Here is a 15,847-nt window from a genome sequence, read left to right on the forward strand (position 1 = left end):
CGTTCCCATCCACCGTACACGACGCTCACCCACCTCTGCTCCCTCGGCTCCAGCCACAACGACCTTCCTTTCTTTCCCGTTTGCCAGGCTCCTTCCCTTTGCAGAGGCGGGTTTCTCTGCCCTGAACTCTCTTCCCTCTTTCACCTGGGGTGCTCCTACTCATCCTTCGGGTCTTGGCTAAAACGTTACATCTCCAGAAAACCTTCCCTTACTCCCTGACCAGGCCAAACACCTTCACAGAAGCGGCTCTCCTATAACTGTTCACCTCCAAGCCACAGTTGACATTTCACATTTGTGGACATCATCAGATGAATGCCCATCTCTTGCCTTCCGCTGTAAGCCCCACGAGGGCAAGGACCCTGTCTGCTTTTGCCCACCATTCCGTCCTCAGTCCACAGTGCGTGGCATGCAGAGATGCTGGTACATTTTTGCTAAATTAATGATGGTGGACTCATGAAGTCACAACGTGCGTGGGTTCACGTACACGGAGATGGGACTCAGGTCAAGGGACTGGGCTGCAGGGGGCGCTGATGTAACTGGAAGGCAGTGTCTCGTGGGGAGCTGTCAGGCTGGGAGATGGATGGGGTTGGAAATTAAGATGCCAAAGAGCTTCGCATGCTCGCTCCAGCAGGCTGGGCTCCAGCCCTGAGACCTGGAGGATTCGATCTGATCATGATGAGAGAGAGACAAGGGCAGTGGGGGCTGAGAGGGCTGGTCGAGGAGCCCACTCTCTATCCCCCATCAATCTCTGCCTGGAGCCAATGGAGCCAGGCCAGATGGGGAATGTGCTGAGCCAGCTTTTGCACTCACCTGGGCCAACATACCATCTTGTGGCTATAAACAACCACAGCATTGAATATACACGTGAACACAGAACATTTAAGAACCAACTTTGAGCCAAGCTCTGGAGATGCAGACAGCGAACATTTGCAAACCTCGTATCTCACAAAACCTCAACATTGGAAGGGAACTTCATGGCCATTTAATGCTATTCCAAAGCTGGAATCCCTTTTCTAAAATCTCCCAAAGGAGCACTGGATGGTGCAGCCTTTTTACAATACCTGCCCACTGAAGCCTACCAGCACTTGCCCAGCACACAGAGCAAACAATCACCTAAAAAGTCACATCTAGCCACCTTTCCCTCCACACCCTCACATAAACTTCAACTTTTCAGGCAAGCAGGCTTGCATGCAGCTTCAGCCCACAGTCACACAGGATTCTCCTTTGACCCGCTTGAACTAACTCCTAACAGTCAGTGGCTTGCTGCCTCGAATGCACAGACCCATTGTCTCAAAGAACAGCATAAGATTGGAGACCCACACCCCAGGAAAGAAAACCTTCGAGGTTTCTGCCTGTATTTCCTGGTGCCCACCAGTGCGTGGAAATGACCACAAGAAGGATAGGACCTGCATTCTCCCCCAGCCATTGTCTGCTCCACAGCCCTTTGTGTGTGCGTGCGCGCGCGCCTGTGTGTGTGTGTGTGTGTGTGTGTGTAGGTGTGTGCTTCCAGGCGGTGGGGGCTGAGAGGGGATGCTTGCACCTTCCTGGCTCTTAAGCAACTGCTAGGATGGGTTACATGGCACCGGGTCAGGGAGAGGTGGGGAACTTAGGCTTTTTGACAAAGGGGAGCATTTCTGGATTCCTGGAGAGGAAGCTGCACTGTGTTCAGAAAAGCTCCTTTTCTCCTTGGCCACTCTTCCCTTGGGCCTGTGTTTGCTTCCTCATCAAGAGGCAGTTCCCTCCTCGTCCTCCCCTTCAAGAGCACAGCGCTTCTCCCTTGCCTTTCTCTCTCTCACCATCTCACCCATCCATGCCGGAAGGAAATTCCTCACTCTGAAATGGGCCCAGTTCTCTCTTTCCCTCCCGGCCACCAACTTGACCAACCTGCCACCACCCCCTTGTCTCAGTACCTTCCCTTCCCTATTTCTGTGCTGTCTTGTCTTTTTGAGGCCCCGAAGAGTTGACTGAGGGGAATTTGAAGATGTGGGAGGGGGTCTGCCTGTTCTCTGGTTGGAGAGATGAGAGCAGGGAGGGTGGAGATGGAGCTCCTGAGCCCTCCCTCGGTGGAGGGCAGTGCCAGGGCAGGGACCCTACTCCTCCGAGTGTGTGTCTTGAAACCACTCTCAACGCTGGAGGATGAACTGGGAAAAGAATTCATCCAGGTGAATTCAGGTCCTAGGTGGGGGTGGCAGAGGCCAGTCTTTAGGACTCGGCTCCACAGAAGAAAGTGTTTCCCCGGGAGGGGAGGAGCTCAGGAAGCTGGATGCAGGTTTCTGAGGCAGGAGGGTGAAGATGGGACGCCAGGCAGCCCACCCCGCCAGGGACCTGAAGGGCCACAGACTCACCCCACAAAGTAGGAGATGATCAGAAGCTGAACTACTCGGTTGATGATCCCGATGGTCCAGCTCTTCACAACCACCGATTTGGTGGTCTCATAGGTGAAGAAGTCGGATATGCAGTTCATACTGAGAGAGTGCTCAGGGGACACTCAGAAGGGGGCCCAGTGGTGGCCTCAGGAGAGGGAGGTCCCACAGGACAGGGAGACAGGATCACGACCTGGAGGGGGCAGCTTAGAGGGGTCGGAGGAATGGGGAGCCTGTCCCTTTAAGCCAGGCAACCCTAGTCAGGTTCTCTCTTCTCTTGATACTCTGGCTTCCAAGAGACCAGGGCGGGGGACCCCCTTTTTGTTCGTCTCCACCCCACTCCCCTGTGATGTCACAGCAGGGGTGGGGTCTCCAATCCTGGGCTCCTGATTGCCTGGGATGTAGCTGGCTGGAGCCCTCTGGGACTAATGTTTTATCTGCACTCTGTCTACTGTTTCTGTTCTGTTCTCTTCTGCAGCATCCTCATCCCAGCTCACCAGCTGCTCACGCTCTCCCTAAAGCCCTTTGCAATTTCCCGTCCCCTAGTCACCTAACAGCCTGCCTGAACTGAAGACCCCCTTCATTCCTGAGTGCCAGCCAAATTCCACCCAGTTCTGCAGCCATCCCCTCCTTTCCTGAATTGCCCCCAGTGGCATGGGTCAGGGGGAGAGGGTCTCTTGAAAGTTTTTCTGGGTCTTCTGGGGTGTGATGAGTAAAGACTCACATATTTCTAACTCCAGTTGGTAATGAGTTTCACTCTACCTGTAGCATAGCAGTTAGCACTTCTTTTTTTTTTTTCAGTTTATTTATCAAAATCATGTGTTAGATTATGTTTTCCCGAAAGGTTGGGGCTGGGTCTTTCTTTCTTTCTTCCTTCCTTCCTTCTCTTTCTTTTCTTCCTTCCTTCCATTTTTTTTTTCTTTTTCTTTTTCTTTTTTTGGCAGAGACTCGCTCTGTTGCCCAGACTGGAGTGCAGTGGCACGATCTCAGCTCACTGCAACCTCTGTCTCCTGGGTTCAAGCAATTCTTGTGCCTCAGCCTCCCAAGTAGCTGGGATTATAGGCACCCACCACCATGCCTGGCTAATTTTTGTATTTTTAATAGAGACGGGGCTTCCACGTTGGCCAGGCTGGTCTTGAACTCCTGACCTCAAGTGATCTGCCTACCTCGGCCTCCCCAAGTGCTGGGATTACAGGTGTGAGCCACTGCGCCCAGCCAGGGATGTTTACGTCTTGTTCAAGTTCCTCAAATCCGAGAAGTGTGCTAAATTAGTCATAGGCCCTCAATATCTATCTATTAAACCCAGTTGAATTTATATTGCTAGATAATGCTGGAATAGCCACTACTCAGAGGTTAAAGCTATGAATTCAGGGGAGAAGGGTGCATTCCTGTTGTCTCTTACCTCAGGATTGAGTTAGCAAGCTGGTGTACTGATTGTCAGGGAAATCTTGAGTTTACATATTCTGTACTAATGTCTTCATGTAGGACACATATCATCAATCATTCTGAACATACAGTCACTGTGATTCTGACAGAAGATAACTGGACTGGTGGTGGTAAGGAGGTCTGTGTCCTAGCCTTGTTGCCAACGCACTGAGACCCTGGGCAACTCACTCCCCTTTGGGTCTCAGTATTCCCATCAGTAAAAAGAGGTTGGGGTAGAAAAACTAAAATATATTTTCCAGGTCTGGTCTCTGATGTTGCAAAAATGCACTCTGGGACTATATGAGGGAGAGCTGGCTTCCGCAACCCCAGGATGATGTGGTTTCAAATCAGTTCTGGCTCCAAAGTGAATCTGATACCAGGACTTGAACTGGATACGGCCATTTGTCAGCCTCTTGGGGGACCTATACATTTCGGTTAGGGATGTGAAAATTTTGGGTGTAGACGGCGAACTTGACAGGTCAGCCAGAAAGCAGTGCACCCACGGTGACACCAACACCCGCATTCTCTCCGCAGCCAGTGCGAGAGGTCGTTTCTTCCCACAACTGTTCAAATACTTTTCTTCGTGTTCCATCGACTCCTTTCCATGACACAGAAACTATTTTGCAGAGAAACGGGCACGCATCATTTCAACACACACCCCCACCCCATTCCTGTACTAAGCTAAGTCTGATACAATAAAACTACACAATTTCTCTTCAGTATCTAGTCTCCACTGAAGAAGTGTCTGTAGTTTCTAAAGAGCCCTACACAAATTTTCTAGGCAGATTCCACCCGGCTGAGAGAGACTTCACGGCAACCACTCTTCCCTCAGGTCCTCCAGAGTCGCTGACGCTCTATGCGACTGTCTCGCAGGCGGGCCGGGCTCGCGTCTCTCTAGCCAGCTCGTCGTCTCTGTGGCCTGTGCACGGCTTCCGGTGGCGGGACGTGGGGCCGCGCACGCGGGAAAAGCTTCCCCGGTGTCCCCCCCATCCCCCGCCCCCCCGCGTCCCCCCAGCGCGCCCACCTCCTGCGCCGGGGCCCTCGCGAGGCTGCAGCCTGAGGAGGTAGGTGGTGGTCGTCCCCCGGTCCCAGGAAGGCAGGGGCGCCCCTCCCCCAAGGGACGCTCGACATGGACCATTCCGCGTTCGAAACCGCGGGGAGCGGGCGAATCCATCCTGTGGGGCGGGGGTGAACCGGAGGCCCGCGGGGTGGTGGGAGCGCTGCGAGGGAAACCCTGCACTCTGAGCTGGATTGGGGCGCGTGCGAGGTGCGGGCTCCGGGCTGACCCTGGGGTTCCGCTGCTCGTTGCCATGGCTCCCGCCAGAGCGGCTAGAGCGGGCATCGGGTTGGGTGTCAGCGGTATTCCAGGCCCGGTTCTCCACCTGGGCTTAGGCCTGGACCCTCGAGCGCTGCAGCGTCCGTCTGTAGGTTTCCAGGCAGAGGAAATCCTGAGACATCCCAGGCGCAGTTGGGAGTTGCTGCTGTGCTCCATCCGTGAGCACAGCGAGGTGCTGTCTTTCATGCTTATCTGTCTTCCTCTTGAATTTAGATTCCCAACCTGCTGAGCATCCGCCCACCCACTCAGGAGTTGGGGCCCAGCCCCCAGTTTACTCGGTTTCCCTTGTGCAGCCTGGGGCTCTGCCCAGGCCACCACAGGCAGGGGTCGACATGGCAGAGACACTGGAGTTCAACGACATCTATCAGGAGGTGAAAGGCTCCATGGTGAGAATGGCTTGGGCAGTTGATACAAGTAGAGAGAAGGAAGGAGGGTAGAGTTTTTGTCCATTAACGAGAGCTTGCTTTGGTAATGTTATTTTGGAAAAAGAGGACTCAGTATAACGTGTACCTAGTGTCTCCCCCAACACGAGGCAATACTGAGAGATAGTCTCAGAGTTATAGGGACCGTATATGCTCTTCAGTTCCCAATTCCTGTTTTACAAATGAGGAAACTGAGAATCTGTTAAGGATTCTAAATACCAGAGCCTGGTTTGGAATCTAGACTCCTTGCACCTCAGCTGTTGCTCCTGCATTGACAATCTGCCCAGCCCACTCGCAGCTGGAAAGTGTGTTGGGTAGAACTGTACCCAGGACATGCTGTGTACTGTCCCCATGCATCTGGGCCTGCTTTTCTTACAGAATGATGGTCGACTGAGGTTGAGCCGCCAGGGCATCATCTTCAAGAACAGCAAGACGGGGAAAGTGGACAACATCCAGGCTGGGGAGTTAACAGAAGGCATCTGGCGCCGTGTTGCTCTGGGCCATGGACTTAAACTGCTTACAAAGAATGGCCATGTCTACAAGTATGATGGCTTCCGAGAATCGGTGAGCTGTCCCATAGCTATAAACCCCCTTTTTACTGCATCATCTTGTTTTAATCTTCTAGAGACTCGAGGTTCCTTCCTCATGTAACCCTGTGATTGCTAGTTTGGGCTCCTTAGAGCAGGACTGTGAGGCCATGAGGCAATCAGTGTTCGGCTTTGAGTGTTGAAGTCTTGTGAATTTCTGTGTGCCTTGACTCCAGAAGATTTTCTTCTGTCTTGATTTAGATACTAGTTTCTACCTGTGACTTTTATCAAGGTTCAGGATCTTAGCTTGATGTCTTTTTGTGTTTTTTTTTTTTTTTTTTTGAGACAGGGCCTCGCTCTGTCACCCAGGCTGGAGTGCAGTGGCGCAATCTCCGCTCACTGCAGCCTCGGCCTCCTGGGTTCAAGTAATCCTTCCACCTCAGCCTCCTGAATATCTGGTACCACAGGCACATGCCACCATGCCCAGCTGATTTTTCATAATTTTTGGTAGAAACGGGGTTTCGCCACGTTACCCAGTCTGGTCTTGAGCTCTCAGACTCAAGGGATCGCCCACCTTGGCCTCCCAAAGCGTTGAGATTACAGGCATGAGCCATTGCGCCTGGCTAGCTTGATGTCTTAAAGTGTGGGTTTCCATTTTGAACTGCTTGAGTTAAAGGCTTTATTTGATTTTAATTTCCACTTTCATTAAAGTAATACCTATACAAAGTTTATAAAATCAGATGACCCATAATCCAGTGGCTAGAAGCAACCTCTCTAAACCATCTTTTAAACAATGTTAGAGCTGGGTTGCTAAGTCATCATGAGTTTCTTTTTTTTTTTTTTTTTTTTTTGAGACGGAGTCTTGCTCTGTCGCCCAGGCTCGAGTGCAGCGGCGCGATCTCGGCTCACTGCAAGCTCTGCCTCCTGGGTTCACGCCATTCTCCTGCCTCAGCCTCCCGAGTAGCTGGGACTACAGGCGCCCACAACCTCGCCCGGCTAATTTTTTGTATTTTTAATAGAGACGGGGTTTCACCGTGTTAACCAGGATGGTCTCAATCTCCTGACCTCGTGATCCAACCGCCTCGGCCTCCCAAAGTGCTGGGATTACAGGCGTGAGCCACCACGCCCGGCAGCAAGAGTTTCTTATAAAGCCTATTTGGGACAGTTTCTCAGAAATAGATAATCCCAGGACATTCAAGTCGGTGTTAAGGCCACCAGGGTTTACTGGGATTGCGTTTTCTTCCCTCCACCCACAGGAATTTGAGAAACTCTCTGATTTCTTCAAAACTCACTATCGCCTTGAGCTAATGGAGAAGGACCTTTGTGTGAAGGGCTGGAACTGGGGGACAGTGAAATTTGGTGGTGAGTCCTGGGGAAGACTGAGGTTTGGGGAGGAAGATAGGGTGAAGGGCTTCAGCCTTTTACTTGTTTTGCTCTTTTCCTTCTGCCACTGTCTGGTTTCCTATCTGTTTGCATGTTCATCGTGTGTTTATTGAGTACCTACAGTTTACTGGGCACTGTGCCTGGGGTTGGGGTTACAGTGTAAAGAGACTAACCCCAGTATCCTGTCTCTGTGGAACTCAAGTTTGGTGGGAATGTTGCTTATGCAGACTTAAGGGGAGGAGCTTGTGGCTTGACAAGCCCTTTCCTCACAGGGCAGCTGCTTTCCTTTGACATTGGTGACCAGCCAGTCTTTGAGATACCCCTCAGCAATGTGTCCCAGTGCACCACTGGCAAGAATGAGGTGACACTGGAATTCCACCAAAACGATGACGCAGAGGTGTCTCTCATGGAGGTCCGCTTTTATGTCCCTCCCACCCAGGAGGATGGTGTGGACCCTGTTGAGGTGAGGCGTCCCCTGGTTGCCTTGGCAGCAGATGGTGCTGAGCAGGCATTGGCTGGCCTGGGAGCAGGGCCTGCTGCTTGGTTACCAATGTGTGCTTTTTGCAGGCCTTTGCCCAGAATGTGTTGTCGAAGGCGGATGTAATCCAGGCCACGGGAGATGCCATCTGCATCTTCCGGGAGCTGCAGTGTCTGACTCCTCGAGGGCGTTATGACATTCGGATCTACCCCACCTTTCTGCACCTGCATGGCAAGACCTTTGACTACAAGATCCCCTATACCACAGTGCTGCGTCTGTTTTTGTTACCCCACAAGGACCAGCGACAGATGTTCTTTGTGGTAAGCCGAAACCCCTATGGCCGGATAATCGTGGTTTTTGCGTGTTAAGTAGACGGACCTCACTGGTGTGCAGAATTCTATGTTAGTGAATCGCAAGTTGTTGTAGAGTATCAATTGGTGCTCTTCCTTACTAGATCAGCCTGGACCCCCCAATCAAGCAAGGCCAAACTCGCTACCACTTCCTGATCCTCCTCTTCTCCAAGGACGAGGACATTTCGTTGACTCTGAACATGAACGAGTGAGTGTCTCCGTGGACTCGTTTCCTGCCACTGTCCAGGCCGGAGACAGGTGTGCCATTAGAAGGCAGTAGTGTTGTGACCTCACCTTGCTGTCTTTATAGGGAAGAAGTGGAGAAGCGCTTCGAGGGTCGTCTCACCAAGAACATGTCAGGATCCCTCTATGAGATGGTCAGCCGGGTCATGAAAGCGCTGGTGAACCGCAAGATCACAGTGCCAGGCAACTTCCAAGGGTGAGCATGTGGGCCTGGGATCCTGCCCTGCCTGGGTATGGGAAATGCTGTGTCTCCTTGGTAAACCCCTCCTGAGATGGGATTGCAGCCTGTTACAGGTCTGGATGGGACCTTGTGTCACAACAGGTGTCAGCGCCTCTGTCAGAACAGCTCAGTGAGGTTTACTTAGTCGAGGACATGAGCACACATGTCGCTGCTGCTAGATGTGCCCTTTGCTTCTGCTGAGGTTGGCACTAACCAGGCTCCCTGCACCCTCTGTCAGGCACTCAGGGGCCCAGTGCATTACCTGTTCCTACAAGGCGAGCTCAGGACTTCTCTACCCGCTGGAGCGGGGCTTCATCTACGTCCACAAGCCACCTGTACACATCCGCTTTGACGAGATCTCCTTTGTCAACTTTGCTCGTGGTACCACTACAACTCGTTCCTTTGACTTTGAAATTGAGACCAAGCAGGGCACTCAGTATACCTTCAGCAGCATTGAGAGGTGAGAACCTCCACCCGTCACTTTCTGGGCATCCTGGTCCTGAGCCAGCTTTGTCCAGGAAACCCGGCATGGCCTGCGGCACTCTCCAACCCTAGAGCAGAATTTTTCTTCTGCTACATCAGGATTTGGTCATTTTCCCTGGAGTGCTCAGACTTTAGAAATCTCTCCATTGCTTTCTTTCTAATCATTTAAAAAAAAAAACAAAAAACTTTTTCTGTATTCTGAAAGCTATGTCTTCACTACTGACCTTTTTTCTCCTCTACTCCCCACAATGGAAATGCTATTTCTTTCCTGGAATGAGTTTTGTGCCTGAGAACATAGCAGCTAATGCTTATTTAGTGCTCACTGTGAGCTAAATGTTTTATAAGCATTTTCACGTGTAATCCTCATATCAACCTTGTGAAGTATGAAGACATGACCACACCCCCTACCCCACACTTACTCCACCCTGAGCTTATTTGGTAAACAGATGCGCACCCCTCCCTGCCTTTTCTTTCCCAGAGCTCTTCACAGCCATGCAGGTTCCTCTTTCAGGACTAATGTCAGGCTCTGGCTCTGCCTTACTGCTGTCCTCTGGGGGTCTCTAAGCTGTTGGGTTGGGTAGCATGGTCAGGAACTCCAGGCTCCACAGTCTACCCCAGCTCATGGAATCAGAACGTTGTTTAGTCCGCCCCTGTGTCGGCACTACCTCTCTGGTAACATGGTGCATGTCCCCTCACAGGGAGGAGTATGGGAAACTGTTTGATTTTGTCAACGCGAAAAAACTCAACATCAAAAACCGAGGATTGAAAGAGGTACTTCTGTGTGGGGAGCATGAGACCCTCTCCTGGTCTTTCTGTAGGGGAGAAAGGGGTGGAGATTTTTTCCGGCTTCTTTTTCACTCTTTCTTCTCTTCTTACCCTTATAGAAAAAAGAGGTGCGTGTGACCCTTTCCCCCTCCTGGTGCAGGTTTCCTCTGCATGACCTTAGACCAGTCTATGCAGCCCCTCAGGAGCCCCCAGTGGGGCTGGGAGAGGGAGGGGCTTGGGGCTTGGACTAACCCAGTTGGCAGGAAGTACTTGGGCGTAGGCCCTGCACGTTGGCTGTGTGTGGACAATCCAGCCCCAGGTCCTCTGGGAGCTGCTGCTCTGACTTGACAGGCATGGGGGTGTGCTTTTGAGTGTGCAGGGATTCTGGCTCGAGGGTGAGTTGGCCCCACTGTGAACTCTTCCCTGGCTAGGGCATGAACCCAAGCTACGACGAATATGCCGACTCTGATGAGGACCAGCATGATGCCTACTTGGAGAGGATGAAGGAGGAAGGCAAGATCCGGGAGGAGAATGCCAATGACAGCAGCGATGACTCGGGAGAAGAAACCGGTGGGTTAGCCTCCGTGCTGAGCACGAGGATGGTCAGATGTTCCTTGCTGTGGCCCGGGCTGGACTCACCCTTAGGCCAGAGCTGGGTGCCTGGGTGAGGGGGTGGGGATTTCCATTGGGGCAGAAGCTGATGCGTCCTGTGCCCTTTTTCAGATGAGTCATTCAACCCAGGTGAAGAGGAGGAAGATGTGGCAGAGGAGTGAGTTTTGGTGGTACCTTGTGGGGATAAGATGGTGACCCATAAACTTAAAGGACCAGAAGATTTCTGGACATTTCTCATGTCCCAGCATTAGCTACTGACCCGGAATGGGAGAGTGACCTCCAATGAGGTGATACACAAAATGTTTTGGAAATTGTCAAGGGCTTCGTAAGTGCAAGGCACATTTTGAAGTCAGAAAAGTATAGTGGGGTCTATGGCCATACCACCCTGAATATGCCAGTTGGGGCTGGTTCGTAGTTGGATGAGGAGAGAATGGGAATGAGAGCTGGTGCTTGTCACTTATTTCCTGGAGGTCGTCGATTAAGTCATTGAATCTCAATTTCCTCATCGGTAGAAATGCAGTAGTACCGACTTTTTATTAGCAGTGTCAGAAATGTGACTCACTCTCACTTTAAAAGGAAATATATAAAAGGGAATTTCATAAGTTCATGTTACTGCAGAGTCTGGGGATTTAATTGACTTCAGACACTACTGGATTCAGGCACTCAAATCTATTTCATCTGATTTCCGTAATTCAAAATAGGTTTGCCCCATGGAGTGCCCAGTGACTCTCAGAAGCTCAGGGCAGGCTTAATCCTACTGGTTTAAAATAACACCAGAAGCGCCTCTTTTGGTGAACAGCATAGTGAACACAGTGGTTACCTGCCCCTTCCTAGCCTGAGTTGTTAGGATGGGCCAGGGTCTGATGGGCCAGAAATAGGCCAAGTGCCCACCCTTAGAGCCTGTGGTTGGGGTGAGCCCTTCCTGAGTGGGGGCAAGGTGGTTCCCAACAGAAAATTGGGACTCTGCTCTCTTAATCCAGAAGGATTGTAAAAGAATGTCAGGCAGCAAAAAAACAACCAACAGGAGTCCCCTAGTTCAGCCTGCCACACGTTTATGAAGGTGTATGAAAGCTTAATGAGCAAATACTTGTGAAAGTGCCTTGAAAACTGTCCAGCAGCATACAGGTCTAAGGTAGTTCCATTTTTTGAGGAGTTTCACATATATCAGATAAGACTGTCAATTACAGGGGTGGGTACTGGGTTGGATTTAAGTTGGTTTTCTTCTTTTTGTAGTAACTGATTATCTTTTCATCAGAAAAGACTGTAGGGGCCGATCCTTTTGTAGTTCATAAACATGATGGTTGGGTGTTACGTGCGTGTGTGCAATGTGCCGCCCTCCAGCCTTGTTATGATGTTGACACGTTACCCATCTGACATGGAAAAAAAAAAAAGACAAAAAAGACTATAGGGTAGATTAAGGTGATTACTCCGAAGGAAGTGGTGAAGTGGATTTGGGCCATGTTCCAGGCATGAATGAGGCAGTGTTTCTGCCCGTGGTGTCCTGGGAATGGACTAGGACCTGGTTTGGCCATGTCCGGGGAGATCAGCTGAAGCTCATTGATTGATTTTCATTCATTAATTCTGATCAAGTAACCCATTGCTGTGGCTGGGTCTGGAGAGGGCATGGGTGAAGCCACCTCAGTGAATGGGAGGAAGCAGTGTTGGGGATTGGTGGTGGATCCTGTCCTCTGGTCTTCCTCCCTTGACCCTTTTGGGTGGGTATCTTTGGATTTGTTTTCCTCCTGCCTTGAGGCCATGAGGTCCTGTCTTCCCTCCTCAAGTCTAAGCCTGGCTTGCTCTCTGGCAGGTTTGACAGCAATGCCTCTGCCAGCTCCTCCAGTAATGAGGGTGACAGTGACCGGGATGAGAAGAAGCGGAAACAGCTCAAAAAGGCCAAGATGGCCAAGGACCGCAAGAGCCGCAAGAAGCCTGTGGAGGTGCAGACTAGATGGGAGGGGCTGTGTGTGGTGCAGTGGGCGGGGGTGGGGGAGGGTGGGAGGCATTCTCTTTACCTTCTCCTGTCCACCACCAGTAGGACCTGTTCATTGGTCTTCCTTGGGGCTGTTTTTTGTAGCCAATGATTATAGCCTTGAGGGGTATCTTCTTGGAAATTGTTCTCACTAGCCCTGAGATTAATAAGCTTCTGGAAGGTCTGAATTAGGAGATGGGCTTCTGTCCTGGTAAGCTAGGCTCTGAATTGCAGAGGGGAAGGAGATACTATCCTTGCCCTTAGGGAGCGCGTGTCTCGCCTGATGCTATTTAGTCCTCTACTTTTTCTCCAAGTTAAGTGATCTAAATAATTTATTTGGGAAAATGTATGGGTTCTATGGGAAATAGCTGAAGGCGTTTGGGTTCTTATGCAGGTGAAGAAGGGCAAAGACCCCAATGCCCCCAAGAGGCCCATGTCTGCGTACATGCTGTGGCTCAATGCCAGCCGAGAGAAGATCAAGTCAGACCATCCTGGCATCAGCATCACAGATCTTTCCAAGAAGGCAGGCGAGATCTGGAAGGGAATGTCCAAAGAGAAGAAAGAGGTGAGTAGCAGCAGAGGAGGGGTGATGCCTCTCATGGGCTGGTGAGAGGTGCTCTCTTGGCATGGTGAGTCCGATGACTGATAGGGGAGCAGTATGAGCCATTGGTGGGACTTTCTGTATCGATTTTGCCTGCATCAGGGGAGAGGGGGGAAACGGGAGAGGTCTTATTCTTCACTGTTTTTTTCTGTGTGTGTGAGACAGGAGTGGGATCGCAAGGCTGAGGATGCCAGGAGGGAATATGAAAAAGCCATGAAAGAATATGAAGGGGGCCGAGGCGAGTCTTCTAAGAGGTGAGTGTCGAGAACGTGGCCCAGTCACTGATTTTTGTGGCAGGTTTTGTTTGTTTTTTTGTTTTTTATACAGGCCGAAGTTGAGCATTGGAAAGTTAAAGACAGCAGATATGCTTCTGACTGCAGTAGGGTAGTGCTTCTCAAACCTGGGTAGGCCGTTGCCCAAGTATGGGTGATACGATAGGGCATTCAAGTCACTGGGGAAATATGACCCATTTTCGTGGACTATTTTATTTGAAGGTATGGGGGAACGAAAAAACTATTATGGAGTGCAGTGCACAATTCACATGAACTCTAAAAGATACAGCAAGAAATGTCAAGTAGGTTTTGCATATGGGGCTGCTTTAGCCTATGCCCTCTGATTCTTCTGGTGTACTCATGATACTCTCCCTTGGTGCCCTTCAGGCTGACATGGCTATTTACGTTCAGAGTGAAATGGGCTGTGTGGCTGGGATTGAGAAAGGCCTTGTTAAAGCTGGGAGAGGTTTGGTCATGGTGATAGGGGACCTGAAGGCCTAGCTCCTCTTCCCTCTTGCCAATACAGGGACAAGTCAAAGAAGAAGAAGAAAGTAAAGGTAAAGATGGAAAAGAAATCCACGCCCTCTAGGGGCTCATCATCCAAGTCATCCTCAAGGCAGCTAAGCGAGAGCTTCAAGAGCAAAGAGTTTGTGTCTAGTGATGAGAGCTCTTCGGGAGAGAACAAGAGCAAAAAGAAGAGGAGGAGGAGCGAGGTGCGGCAGGAATGTGGGGGCTGTGGGCTGGGCAGCGTGAGGGGCATGTGTGTCTGTGTGGGGTTGGTCTGTAAGAGTAATGAGTTGGAGTGGATGGTGGAATTCTGAGGTTCTGAAGGTGGGTGCTGTAGTTGGGAGGCGGTAGGAAATTGCGGGCCCTTCACTGAAGACTGGGTGGGGCACCCAGGACTCCACCTTTTCCCTGAAGACAGCTTTGGTTTTCAGGACTCTGAAGAAGAAGAACTAGCCAGTACTCCCCCCAGCTCAGAAGACTCAGCGTCAGGATCCGATGAGTAAAAATGGAGGAAGGTTCTCTTTGCGCTTGCCTTCTCACACCCCCAGACTCCCCACATTTTGGTACCAGTTTCTCCTCATGAAATGTAGTCCCTGGATTCTGTGCCATCTGAACATGCTCTCCTGCTGGTGTGTATGTCACTAGGGCCGTGGGGAGACTTCTTAACTCTGTTGCTTCCCAAGGATGGCTGTTTATAATTTGGGGAGAGAGAGGGTGGGAGGCAGGGCAATGCAGGATCAAAATCCTCATCTTACTTTCCCGACCTTAATTAAGGATGTAGCTGCTGCTGGTCCTGTTCAAGTTGCTGGAGCAGGGGTCATGTGAGGCCAGGCCTGTAGCTCCTACCTGGGGCCTATTTCTACTTTTATTTTGTATTTCTGGTCTGTGAAAATGATTTAATAAAGGGAACTAACTTTGGAAACCATGTCTTTATGCTTTCTTTGTAGCCCTGGTTTGTTGCTCCTACTTTTACTGGTGGTGGTTACTGCCCTGGTCAGACTAGGCAGAGCCTGGCCAGCCGGGAAGCAAGTCTCGAGGCACATCCTGTTCTGTTCCCGGCTGGAGAAGCATTGGTTTTCACCCGCCTCTGCCCGGATGGGCCACCTGAGAATCTAGAAATGAGAGCTGATGTGATTAGGAAGTCTCTCCCGGTTACACTCCATTAGCCAACCAAGCTAGGGGGAGGCAGCTCTTGGCCCCATCCTTACCTATGAGTCAAGGGTCTTCCAAGGCTTTAGATAATGAAATCAGGATTGACTGTCCTTCCCGCAGCCGGGGGAGTGGAAACGTGAGCCTGGAGAGTCGGGGAGGATGAGCGTGTGTGTAGGGTGGTGGTGGTTGCAGCCGGGTGGGGGATGCAAGAAAAGTACGGAGTATATGTGAAGCTTTTGTTCTTACGGGAAGAAGGGGGGATACAAACTTCAGTGTAGGGAGGAACCCACGTCTGAGACGGGGCCTGAAAGGAGATAAAGGTCACTACTGAGGAAAGCAGAGCTGCCAGACTTCCTCACCGTGGCTCTAAATCTGAATTGACACAGGAGGGGTGGCCACGTTGCGCGCGTTCTCAGCACTCAGGTGGCTGTACCAGGAAGCCGCTCCAGTCCGCCGGCTGCTACCTTCTTGCCGGCGTAGCTCGATGGTACTGCACTCCGTGCAGGCGGCGGGGCCCGGGAGGGGCCGCCAAGGCAGTCTCTCTAGGCAGTCGTCTCGGTGTCCATTTTACCCGAGCGCCCCCGGCTGAATTGCGTCAGTTTCGCCCCGGTCTGAGCCTGGGGCGGGCCCCTCATCTGCAAGCCTCATGAATAATTGAGTACTGGGCCGCGCCTGTTTGCCTACGGTGGGACGAATTCTGCACGGGCTTCCAACTCCCGGGTTCCACCGGCTCATGCAT

The 15,847-nt window shown here is 51.3% G+C and overlaps 2 protein-coding genes, 1 long non-coding RNA gene and 1 other non-coding gene across 8 annotated transcripts in view; 2 read left to right on the forward strand and 2 right to left on the reverse strand.

Annotated features, from left to right (window-relative positions):
- LOC105496052 (purinergic receptor P2X 3) overlaps positions 1–2,667 on the reverse strand; it is a 34,611-nt gene extending 31,944 nt beyond the window's left edge. For 2 of the 4 annotated variants that reach the window (XR_011610558.1, XM_071074594.1), the window contains exon 1: positions 2,346–2,663. Coding sequence is in view for 3 of the 4 variants with exons in the window: in XM_071074594.1 (XP_070930695.1) it covers positions 2,346–2,464 (119 nt within the window). In the remaining variant the exon portion in view is untranslated. Of the gene's footprint in view, positions 1–2,345 lie in introns of all 4 variants that reach the window. The other 2 variants (XM_011766083.2, XM_011766086.2) reach the window with 2 other exon arrangements.
- A 2,029-nt stretch (positions 2,668–4,696) lies between these two features.
- Positions 4,697–14,878, forward strand: LOC105496050 (structure specific recognition protein 1). 2 transcript variants are annotated; one of them, XM_011766081.3, is made up of 17 exons: positions 4,697–4,852; positions 5,338–5,510; positions 5,925–6,110; positions 7,330–7,435; positions 7,729–7,919; positions 8,024–8,254; positions 8,389–8,492; positions 8,595–8,723; positions 8,986–9,207; positions 9,929–10,001; positions 10,427–10,565; positions 10,719–10,764; positions 12,415–12,544; positions 12,971–13,141; positions 13,343–13,431; positions 13,976–14,162; positions 14,388–14,878. In XM_011766081.3, the coding sequence occupies exons 2-17, from the start codon at positions 5,457–5,459 to the stop codon at positions 14,457–14,459; spliced, it is 2,130 nt and encodes a 709-aa protein (XP_011764383.1). In that variant the 5' UTR covers positions 4,697–4,852; positions 5,338–5,456; the 3' UTR covers positions 14,460–14,878. The 2 variants fall into 2 exon arrangements, with proteins under 2 accessions (XP_011764383.1, XP_070930694.1); XM_071074593.1 differs by lacking the exon at positions 4,697–4,852 and adding an exon at positions 5,041–5,055.
- LOC112429302 (small nucleolar RNA U13) lies at positions 11,881–11,983 on the forward strand. Its single transcript, XR_003021493.1, has one exon. It is a non-coding gene; the product is annotated as a small nucleolar RNA U13 (small nucleolar RNA).
- Positions 14,879–14,888: 10 nt separating the features above from the next.
- Positions 14,889–15,816, reverse strand: LOC105496051 (uncharacterized). The gene is made up of 3 exons (XR_011610559.1): positions 15,468–15,816; positions 15,165–15,250; positions 14,889–15,068 (listed from the first exon to the last, which is right to left on the reverse strand). It is a non-coding gene; the product is annotated as an uncharacterized lncRNA (long non-coding RNA).
- Positions 15,817–15,847: the final 31 nt, after the last annotated feature.

Source organism: Macaca nemestrina, chromosome 12 (assembly GCF_043159975.1).
Source record: "Macaca nemestrina isolate mMacNem1 chromosome 12, mMacNem.hap1, whole genome shotgun sequence".
NCBI lineage: Eukaryota > Metazoa > Chordata > Mammalia > Primates > Cercopithecidae > Macaca > Macaca nemestrina.